Below are 9,674 nucleotides of genomic sequence, written 5' to 3' on the forward strand. Positions count from 1 at the left end.
TGATCTGCCTTATGGGCATGCTGGAAATCAGTTAAAGTACAACATTGGCATATTGCCAAATCTGGGGGAATAACAATATATAATATTGGAATAACCTCTCCTTCAGACTCAAGTTGAAATTTGACTTCCAATGAAACAACTTTAAGTAACCATCCATCCAAATCATCCACAGCAGCTGAAACTCAAAAACTGGTAATTATTCCAGCCGATACACCGCTCCCACCAGGGGGGCCCATTTCCTTTCTTAACATGTCAGCTTTGTCTGCAAAATGATTACTGAAATGGTTTGCGATGTCCTTTGCTTTTGTGAAGACCGTTCCATGAACCCCAAGGAACCAAGGTGCGTTATTCTTGGCTCTGCCCGTCATTTCATTCAAGGTTTTCCAAGCTCTGTTACCATCATTCTTCCTCTCCTGAATTTAATTTTGATGACACGCTTTTCTCCTCTTTCTGTTTAACGTCGTAGCTTTATATCTCATGACACAGTGCGTTTGCCACCTTTCAGTTTTCCAGAGCTTTTTTCAGCTCGTCTCTTTACGCAGACACTCCCCAAATTCGTCATCGGCGCCTGACGCTTTATTCGATCTTACTGAAAATGTTCTTAAATGGACATGCTGACCAGACACAGAAATAGTTCAGTAAATACCTTGAGGGCTTCTTTCCACCTCATTTAGTGCCCACACTTGGTTCCGCTCAATTCTCTCCATCTCCGACAAAATCATCCTCACAAAACGTTCTGTACGACCTCTTACAGAACTGTGCTTTAGGCCCAGCTTTGGGAGTTGTGGTTTTTCTCACTATAGCCACTGTATTATGATCACTAAACCCCAGATCCCGCTTCAGACCATCACTAACTTTTGTTCGTAAATATGTGGCCAGTACAGGTTGCAGATCTTTGCCCAGCGGGATTGCAAGGCACTCCAGTTGACTGGTTCGCCAAATGAGTTAAATCACAAGCGAGTCATCGCTGTTCAACCCCCAATCAAGTCACCAAGGACAAATATTTCTTGACCCATATCGGTTTTATACCTTCACCAGCACAGAACATAACATCTTCTGCATGTTGAACTCCCGCTCTTGGGGGGGCCACGAACACAGCCGACAGAAATCAGCCTACAGTGAGCAGGATGGACCTCCAACCAAAGAGCCTCAATGCTGGGCAGCATCAGGTCCAGTCTAACCTTGACGGGAACATGGCTCTGGAAGACAGACAAACATATTCATATACATATACATATAAATATACATATACATATACTGTACATATACAGTCTGTATATACAGTATATTGCTACGCCTTCCCCAAAAATATTCCTATCATTTCTAAAAATGTTATAGCCTGCTATGGCCACCCCCTTGTCTTGTTATTGAGTGGACTAAATGTGCTTCACACACAGCAAGTGCATTGATATTTTCCCTATTAATTGAGCCAGATACTGTATTTCATGAACTTTATTTTCTTAAACTCCCAACATTAATATGAGCTATTGTCAACCCTTTCCTTCCGGTAGGTTCGGCACTGTGCTTTCCGCCAGTTCGTATCGACCGATGATCCGACAGGGTTCATAGGGTGGATCGGGGGTCCTTCTCTCCGGTCAGCCACTGCTCCTCGGCCTCACAGTAAGGCGGTCGTGGTCGATGACATCATAACCTCCTCCGGCTCGCGCCTCCTTCATTGCGGGTGAAACGTGGATCAGCTCTTCTCTTCCCTCACTCGTCCGACTAGTCCTCCTGGCCGGTGTGAGCTGAGGAGTTCTCCGGGGTTAGATCTTGCCCTGCCATCAACGTCGTTTTGAGAGTGATTCAGACTCGCCTGGAGATCTTGTAACTTCACCCAAAACTCAGTCCAGCTCTTGTGTCGGAAGCCTTTGGGAAAAATTGCGAAATGTCTATTCAAACACTCTACTGATGCCATGCATAATGTTCATTGATTCCTTGCCAGAAATCAAAATAGTATTGATTTATTGACAGAAATCAATATTGACAGAACTGAAATATTAGCAGCAGCACTATTGGATAAATAACATAAAATAGAAATATTGACAGAAATTAAAGCAATATTGACTTCAGATATAATAGTTAGTTCCTTCAGACGCAGAACGGATCTTTTTGTGCATCTTGGAGGCATTTGGGTTTTAGCAAATGGTGAAAGAAATTAGACCAAAGTGCAAATATTCAATGCAAACCCGGAGGCGGCGGTCCACACCAGCGCCACCATATCCGCCCGATCTGACCCGCCCAGTGGGGACCCTGCCGGGGCGTCCCCTCTCGTGCCAGTGGCCCTGAAACGCCGGCCGAACCCCTCCGTCCAGGTGTAGAAGTTAGGCCAAAGGCGCCACAAGCTCCTGTTGAACGCGGATGACCAACTGTGACCAACCCACATTCCTCAGCTTGTTTTCTACGGTCTCGGGTCTAAGAGGCCCTCCCTCGCGGTGGGGCGTCCCGGGATACGCCCCCCTAACGGACGCCCTCGTTCGCATCCACGTGCAGCGTCGTTGACCCCCTTTGGCCGTCTCCCCGGGACAGGGACGACGACGTATAAACAAGAGGTCGCTTTGACAGAAACCACGGTCGGGCCGAGGCGACCGTGGCGGTAAAGCTATTGCAGAGACGAGGCTCGTACGTTCAAATGGCGATGTCGGAACGTGAGTACGGCCGCCACCGCGGCCTCGGAGATATCAGACAGCCTTCATAGCGGGCCCTTGAAAGCGACCGTTGGCCTGTAAAGAAGGTGTGGGATGCAGTGCTCCGCCCAACGTGCCCGTCCTGCTTTATTTCCGCGTTGGTTGGGCCCTTCCTCCCCCTCCTCCCGTTCTCATGCGTGCGCTGCGTTGGACGCGAACTCTTCCGTGGGTGGAGAGCGCCGCGACATGCTGCCGTAGCGTTCGCAGCGCCACCCGGCCACAGCCCGGCCGTGCGCAGCTGGTCCGCAGTCCGGGGAGGCGGAGGGCGGGGGGGAGGCGCCTCCTCTGCCGTGTGACATCACAATGACACGTTGTGATGCGTCACGCCGCCTTTCGCTCGTTGCCTTGGCGTTGACCTGAGACCGTCCTGAGCAGCGGCTGTGAGTTTTCATTCTCGCCGTTCTGAATATTGACAATTATTGCCTTTGATGCTGATAATGCGGATAACAGATATAGATAATGTGGAACTGGGGAAATGTTTATTTTTGTCACCTCTTCCAAGAGAGATTTGAGAACAAACGGTCGATATGAAAACAGCGCACGGGAACACTGGAACCAAAAGGGATACACATGCATGGTGTGTTCTCGTACACAGGCTTATTCTGTGTGTTTTTCTGTGTCAACATGAGATCACAAGGCGATGGCTCAATCCTTTCCGGGCACAAAATGCACCAGTCATCATTCAGCCTAATCAAGGTGGCGGCGCTGCGCATGCGCGCGGTCCACCTGCCGCCCCGCTCATTGGTCCCCCGGCGCCGCCCCGCCTCCCTCGAGGGGGCGCGGCGGCTGGGCTGGCCGCTCTGCGCAGGCGCACTGGCTGCGGTTTTGTTTCTTTCTCGGCACCGGGACGGGAGCCTGCGCCTGTGGAAGAAGCGCGTGCTGTCCGGTTTGGCTGCGCAGATAACGGTGTCTCGGGATCCGGTAAGCCCCGCGCGCCTCGGAACGACGCGCCGCCTGGTGTTGCTCGCCGCGGCGGGCCGGTTGCGACGTGGCGCTCTCGGGGTTTTGTTTTTTTTCCTCGTTTTATTTATTTTTTATTTTGGGTGCGGGCTGCCGCTCCGTCGCCGCTCCCGTGCCGCTCCCGTGCCGCTCCCCTGCCGCGCCGCTCCCGTGCCGCGCGGCCGCTCCCGCTGCCGCACCTGTTAAACGTCTCTTTGTGGGGGATTCCGTTCCCTGCGTGACGTGACTTCGCGTTGAGACGCCCGGTCTCTGGTTCCAAACCGCGTCCGTTGTCGTCTAAACGTCCGATTCTGACCCGCGGCGCTGGCGGATCGCGGCAGTTAATAACAACAAAAGGATGCGCACGCGCTCGGGGCGTTACGACGGGAAGTCCCGTTTCATGTTTTTATCGAACAAGACAATAAATATGGAAACGTGAAGGTTCTGCATTAACGAAGCCTCCTCCCATCTTATTGTACGTTTGGTCGTCTGTGTTTCGCATTTTCTTTTTTTCTTTTTTTTTTTTTTTCTCAACGCTTCATACCAAATCATTTTCTATAATTATTATTATTTTTTTTTAACTATTCGACTTTATTCGATATTTTGCAAATAAGGACATTTTTTGCGCCGCGCGTCCGAGCGGTGGCCGCTGTTTCCTTCTCATGTCCCGGGGCTCGTGCCGCGGATGTGGCAGGGCCTCCTCGCGCGGTGTGGCGACGGGAGGGCAAAGGTTTTTTTGGGGTTTTTTTTTTGGGACGGAACGCGGTGGATCGGGCTGGCGACGTTGAGTTGAAGTCAAACACGGAATTACAAAACGCAAATATCGTCCGCGCGGGTTTGATTTATCGCAATCGGGGGTACGTGATGTCACGTTGAGTATTGAACCTCTGCCTTTACGCAGTACGTGCGGCTTCTGCCTTCCGTTTCAATCAGGAAAACCATCATCCAAAGAAGAAGATCCAACGAGTTAAAAACGGCGTCTTTTGTGTTTCTCCAAAACCAAATGTTCTCCGGCTAAACGGCCGTACACTTCCTGTTGTTGGTTGATGACTGCAAAGCTTCTCCCGATTTCTGCCTCTTCAAATGTGATCAGTTACTCTGTGGTTTATAATTGTTGCCGCAGTTGCATCCACTACTATTATCTACTACTATTTCAGTAGCGGTTGGACTGTTAATGGCCTTGTGTTTTTACTTTTTTTTTTTTAATTATTATTATTATTTTTTAATCCTAGGCACATGGTGAAGTGCCAAGGCTGAACTTACTGGGGACATGGATGCAGAGAAGTGTAACGAGGACTTGGATGCTGTCTCAGACGCTCCACCGCAGCAAGAGGGCGGGACGGAAAAAACACCCGTGTCAAATGAGGACAAGCCGGACGAGCCCCAAGAGCCGGGGGAGGCTCCGGCTGAAGAGGCCGAGCAGCCGGTAGAGAACGGTCACGCCTCGGAGCCGTCTGAGGCGGGGGCCGCGACGCCTCCGGCCGAGGAAGCGGCTGAGGTGAAGGGCGGGGAGACGCCGGTGATGGCGACGGAGCAGACGGCGACGTTGGAGGCTCCCCCGGGGGGAGCGGGGGAGCCCATGTCTTTTGCCGCAGCGACGCAGCAAGCGCCGAGCGGGTCGCCAAAACAGGTCGCCGACCCGGCTCCGGCCTTGAGCACAATGGACACAGAATCGGAGCGCGTCCAACTTGACAAGCAGCCAGCGGCGGAGAACAGCCCAGATCACGAACGCGAGCCTGAGCCAGAGGATGCCCCTGAACCAGAGCCAGAGCAACCGGAGTCTGCCCCCGAGGCGGAACAAGCAGAGCAAACACCACCTCAGCCGGAGGCACCGCCCTCTCAGTCAGAGCAGGCACGGGAGGTCACAGTGCCGCCTGCAGAGGGCGCTGCTCCTCCTTCAGATTGCGTCATCACAGACACAACAGCTGAGCCCAAAAAGGAAGTGGGAGCAGACCCGGCGTCGGTGGAGATGGAGGCCCGAGCAGGCACCCAAGTGGCCGCCGAGAAGCCGGCGGGATCCGAGACGGAGGAGCCGGCGCCGGCCGCGGTTGTGAGCGCAGCGGCCACGGAGGTGGTGAAGGAGGCTGAAGCTGAGGAGCCGGTGGCGGCAGCCGCCGCCACCATACAGGAGGTGGCATCCACGGGTGACGTCGGGGAACCTCAGCAGAAAGGACCGGAAGAGAAGCTCTCTGGGCCACACCTCCTGGATCAAGAGCAGACCAGAATGGCGCTGCGAGGCTCCCGCTCCCTCATCGTCCTCAGAGGACTTCCTGGCAGCGGCAAGTCCTTCCTGGCACGCGCCATCGCAGATCGCTACCAGGACCTCTGCTCTGTGGTCTGCTCCGACGACCACGGTGTGAAACCGGAGAGTCCGGAGGCGTCCGCAGAAGCCTACAAGGCCCTGGACGAAGCCGTGCTCGCCCTCTGCGCGGCGGGGACGGCTCCCCAGGTGATCGTGGTGGACGACACCAACCACACCCTGGAACGGCTGGTCCGCCTGGGCGAGATCGCAGAGCAGAACCGCCTGGTGGCCATCTTCCTGGAGCCCCGCACCGAGTGGAGGGCCGACGTCCAGCAGTTGGTCCAGAGGAATGGACGCGGGCTGGAGGAGGCCCAGATCCAAGCCATGAGCAGCCGCATGGCGGAGGTTTCTCTGCCACTGTTCTTCGGCTGGTTCCTCCTCCCCGGCGTCCAGGAGAAGGTCCGGTGCACGTCCATGGACTTCCTGAAGACCCTCGACACTCTGGAGGCCTTCAAGAAGCACCTGGCTGACTGTAAGTACATTCATGTTCCACTCTGGGCTGAGGGACAAACCTTTTTTTTTTTTTTGTTTTGTTTTGTTTTTTTAATCCGGTTAAATAAAGTTGTTACGGCCATGCCGGCAATGCAGTTGACCTTGCGTTCTCTTGCAGTCCCCGAGGAAACAGAGAAGGAGTTGGACCTGGAGCAGTACTTCCAGCCTCAACCAGGCATGCACTGCACGACCAAGTTCTGCAACTACGGCAAAGTGGAGGGCGCCAAGGAATACGCGGAGCAGCCGGTAAGAAGTTAAAAAACCCTGTGTTTTACCGAACGCGCCGAACAACCAACCATCGCACTTAAATTGCTTGTTTTTGCAAAGGGGTTTCGGCGTCTTCTTGCGTTTGGGTTTTTTTTTTTTTTTTTTATCACCTGGCAACTAGGAGTATGCGGTATAAAATATATAAACCAGTGGAAATACGGATTTGGCCTCTTCCTTCGTACCGGTGGAGAATAGATATAAAGTCTTGAGTTCAAGCAGAAAACTTATCTGCAAAGCACATCAGGTGACCGTTGTTGCCAGAGGCGGCAACACAAGGAACCTCTATCACCTCAAGACCAAACACGTGAGAATTTGCCCCGACAAGCTCCAGTGTAAACCAGCACACAGCGCAAGAGTCTTTCAACTAGTCCCCATGACTGTGAAATAATTATGCATTTTGTTTCATTTGAAGTATTTTCGACGGTGATTTGAAGTTTGTATGTATCGCGTGCTTGACTAATAATTGCAACAACACACACAAAAAAAACAAAAAAAACCCTTGACTGCGGGCGATAGTTCCTCAACGGTTTCCTTTGTGTCCAGGCCGTTTCCGAGCACTACGGCTCTGTGACGGAGCTCTCGCTGACCGCGCTCTTCGTCACGCCCCGCACCGTGGGCGCCCGGGTCTCCCTCACCGAGGAGCAGCTGTCGCTCTGGCCGGCCGACGCCGAGAAGGAGGCGGAGGCGGCGGTGCCGGGCGCCGCCTCCCTGCCGCCGGGCAGCCGCGCCCACGTGACGCTGGGCTGCGCCCGGGCGGTGCAGAGCGTGCAGACCGGCCTGGACCTGCTGGACATCCTGCTGCTGCAGCGGGAGGAGGAGCGGAGCGGCCGGGCAGCGGAGGAGGTGGTGGAGATGGAGCTGGGCACGCTGGGGTACCACGGCCAGGGCCGCTGGCTGCTCAGCCTCAGGGAGCCCGTCTCCGTCCAGGGCTGCTTCTCCGGATTCTACGGACCCCCCAAGGCCGAGCACGCCAAAAAGGAGGCGGAGAAGAAGAAAAAGCCAAAGTGCGCCATTCTGTAAAGAGATGGGGCGTGGGGTGACTGGTGTCTGGATGCAGGTGTGTGTGTGTGTGTGTGTGTGTGCGTGCGTGCGTGTTGCTGTGCGTAGGGTCCGCTCTCCCCACCCTAAATGTCCGAGCTGTGTGCCTTTTTCACTGTTGATTTGCACTGCAGCCCCAGATGCCTTCAGCCCAGTTAGGTCCACCTTGTCGTCCCCGGTTTGTCCCGTAGATGTTGTGTTAGCCGCAGGGTTGTTTCCCCATCAGAATAGTGACACGCTGCGCACGTCCCGCCCCGAAAAAAAATCCCTTAGATTTCCACTTCTTCGGCCTTACTCAGTATTCTGAAGGTTCTTGATGCACTAGGCACCTTCCCCGCATGCACCCACAGTATAACCCGTATAATCACTTCTCATATTTAATCCACATTTTCAAACTGTTTCAGCCGCTTTCCGCCTCCGTGACAGAGAGCGACGGGTCTCCTGCGGCTCCGCCCTCCGCGGGGCAGCCGGTCGGGTCTCTGCGCACGCGAGTTTGTAGTTAGAAGATTTAAGTGTCGATGTAGCGCGAGGGGCCACGTCTCCTGTATCTTCCGTGTGCTAGACTGTCCTTAGAGGGTCCTTCCTTGTTAAATGTTTGTGCCGTGCATTGTTCAAAGGGAGAACGTTGAGGGACTCGGCATTTGTTCAGCTTGCACTTAATAATCCTCCGAATGCTGTGAACCAGAGTCAGTGCTGAGCTCTTTTACAACCGTGCAAACCGCATCACCGATGCCTTTTGTTCCTCTCGAACACAAATTCCTTGTATTTCAATTTAGTCTTCACTTTGTGTCAAGGTTTTTTTTTTTTTTTTTTGTTTGTTTGTTTTTTTGTATTGCAAGTTTGGCTTCTGTAGCTCTTATGAATCACTATTTTTGCACTTGTTTTGTACACTTAATAAAAGAAAAATGCTTTGCTCCAAATTGGTCTCGGACGTGATTTCGGTCGTTTTTCCTACTGCATTCATTGATTCATTTTGACGTTCTCACAGAAGATAGCTTCGACACAAAGACGGAATCCTCCTCCCAGACTGCTCCGTTTACTACGCCATGCACTTGGTGAACCAGCAGGTGGCGTCAACGGCGTTCTGCAAAATAATACCTTTGCAGAAGCCTTATCGAGTTTGTTTTTTTCTAATTCAGCGTACATATGCGGCCTCACTGGTAAGTAACTGGATTCTCACTGAACCGAGCCAGTTGCATGTCTGTAGCAACCTCTCCCACAGAATACAGTCAGTGACCCCCTTAAGGCAGGGGTTCGCAAACCGCGGGACCCTCGATCGAATTGCAATACACCTCCCACAAACTTTAATTTGTGCTTATTTGGTTTTCCGTATTTAGGTTTAGAAGCTATATGCAAACGCCTAGAACAATCACATACACACCGATCAGCCACAACGCTTAAACCACCACTATTAACCACTAATACTGTGTAGCTCCCCGTCGTGTCGCCAGAACAGCTGTGACCCGCGGAGGCGTGGACTCCACCAGACCTCTGGTACCTGGCACCAAGGCGTTAGCAGCGGATCCTTTAGGTCCTGGAAGTTGCGAGGTGGAGCGATCATATTGAGATCTGGGCTCTGGGGTCGCCTTGTTATTAAATAAATAAATACATTTAGGGAACTTGTTGGGATCTGGGGTCGCCTTGTTATTAAATAAATAAAAAAATAAAAAAATAAATTTAGGGAACTTGTTGAGTTCCGGGATCTGGGGTCGCCTTGTTATTAAATAAATAAATAGATAAATAAATACATTTAGGGAACTTGTTTATTTTATGATGGCGCAATGTGCGACTTCTTATAACCGCCTTTGTGGCCGATGTCAGTTTATTGCGAAACGATCAAAGTCAAATTCATCAAAGTTACAATTGAGGTCGAGGACGGTTTGAAGCACAAATCCCTGAACCCGTTATTTATTTTTTTATTATTTATTTTTTTTTATTTTTTTTTTGCGAAA

The 9,674-nt window shown here is 52.2% G+C and overlaps 1 protein-coding gene across 1 annotated transcript; it reads left to right on the forward strand.

The window, feature by feature from the left end:
• The first annotated feature begins 3,526 nt into the window (after positions 1-3,526).
• cnp (2'',3''-cyclic nucleotide 3'' phosphodiesterase) lies at positions 3,527-8,636 on the forward strand. Its single transcript, XM_080009911.1, has 4 exons — positions 3,527-3,605; positions 4,856-6,397; positions 6,536-6,663; positions 7,228-8,636. The coding sequence occupies exons 2-4, from the start codon at positions 4,894-4,896 to the stop codon at positions 7,702-7,704; spliced, it is 2,109 nt and encodes a 702-aa protein (XP_079866037.1). The 5' UTR covers positions 3,527-3,605; positions 4,856-4,893; the 3' UTR covers positions 7,705-8,636.
• The last annotated feature ends 1,038 nt before the right edge of the window (positions 8,637-9,674 follow it).

This window comes from Zeus faber (assembly GCF_960531495.2).
Source record: "Zeus faber genome assembly, chromosome: 11".
Classification (NCBI taxonomy): Eukaryota; Metazoa; Chordata; class Actinopteri; order Zeiformes; family Zeidae; genus Zeus; species Zeus faber.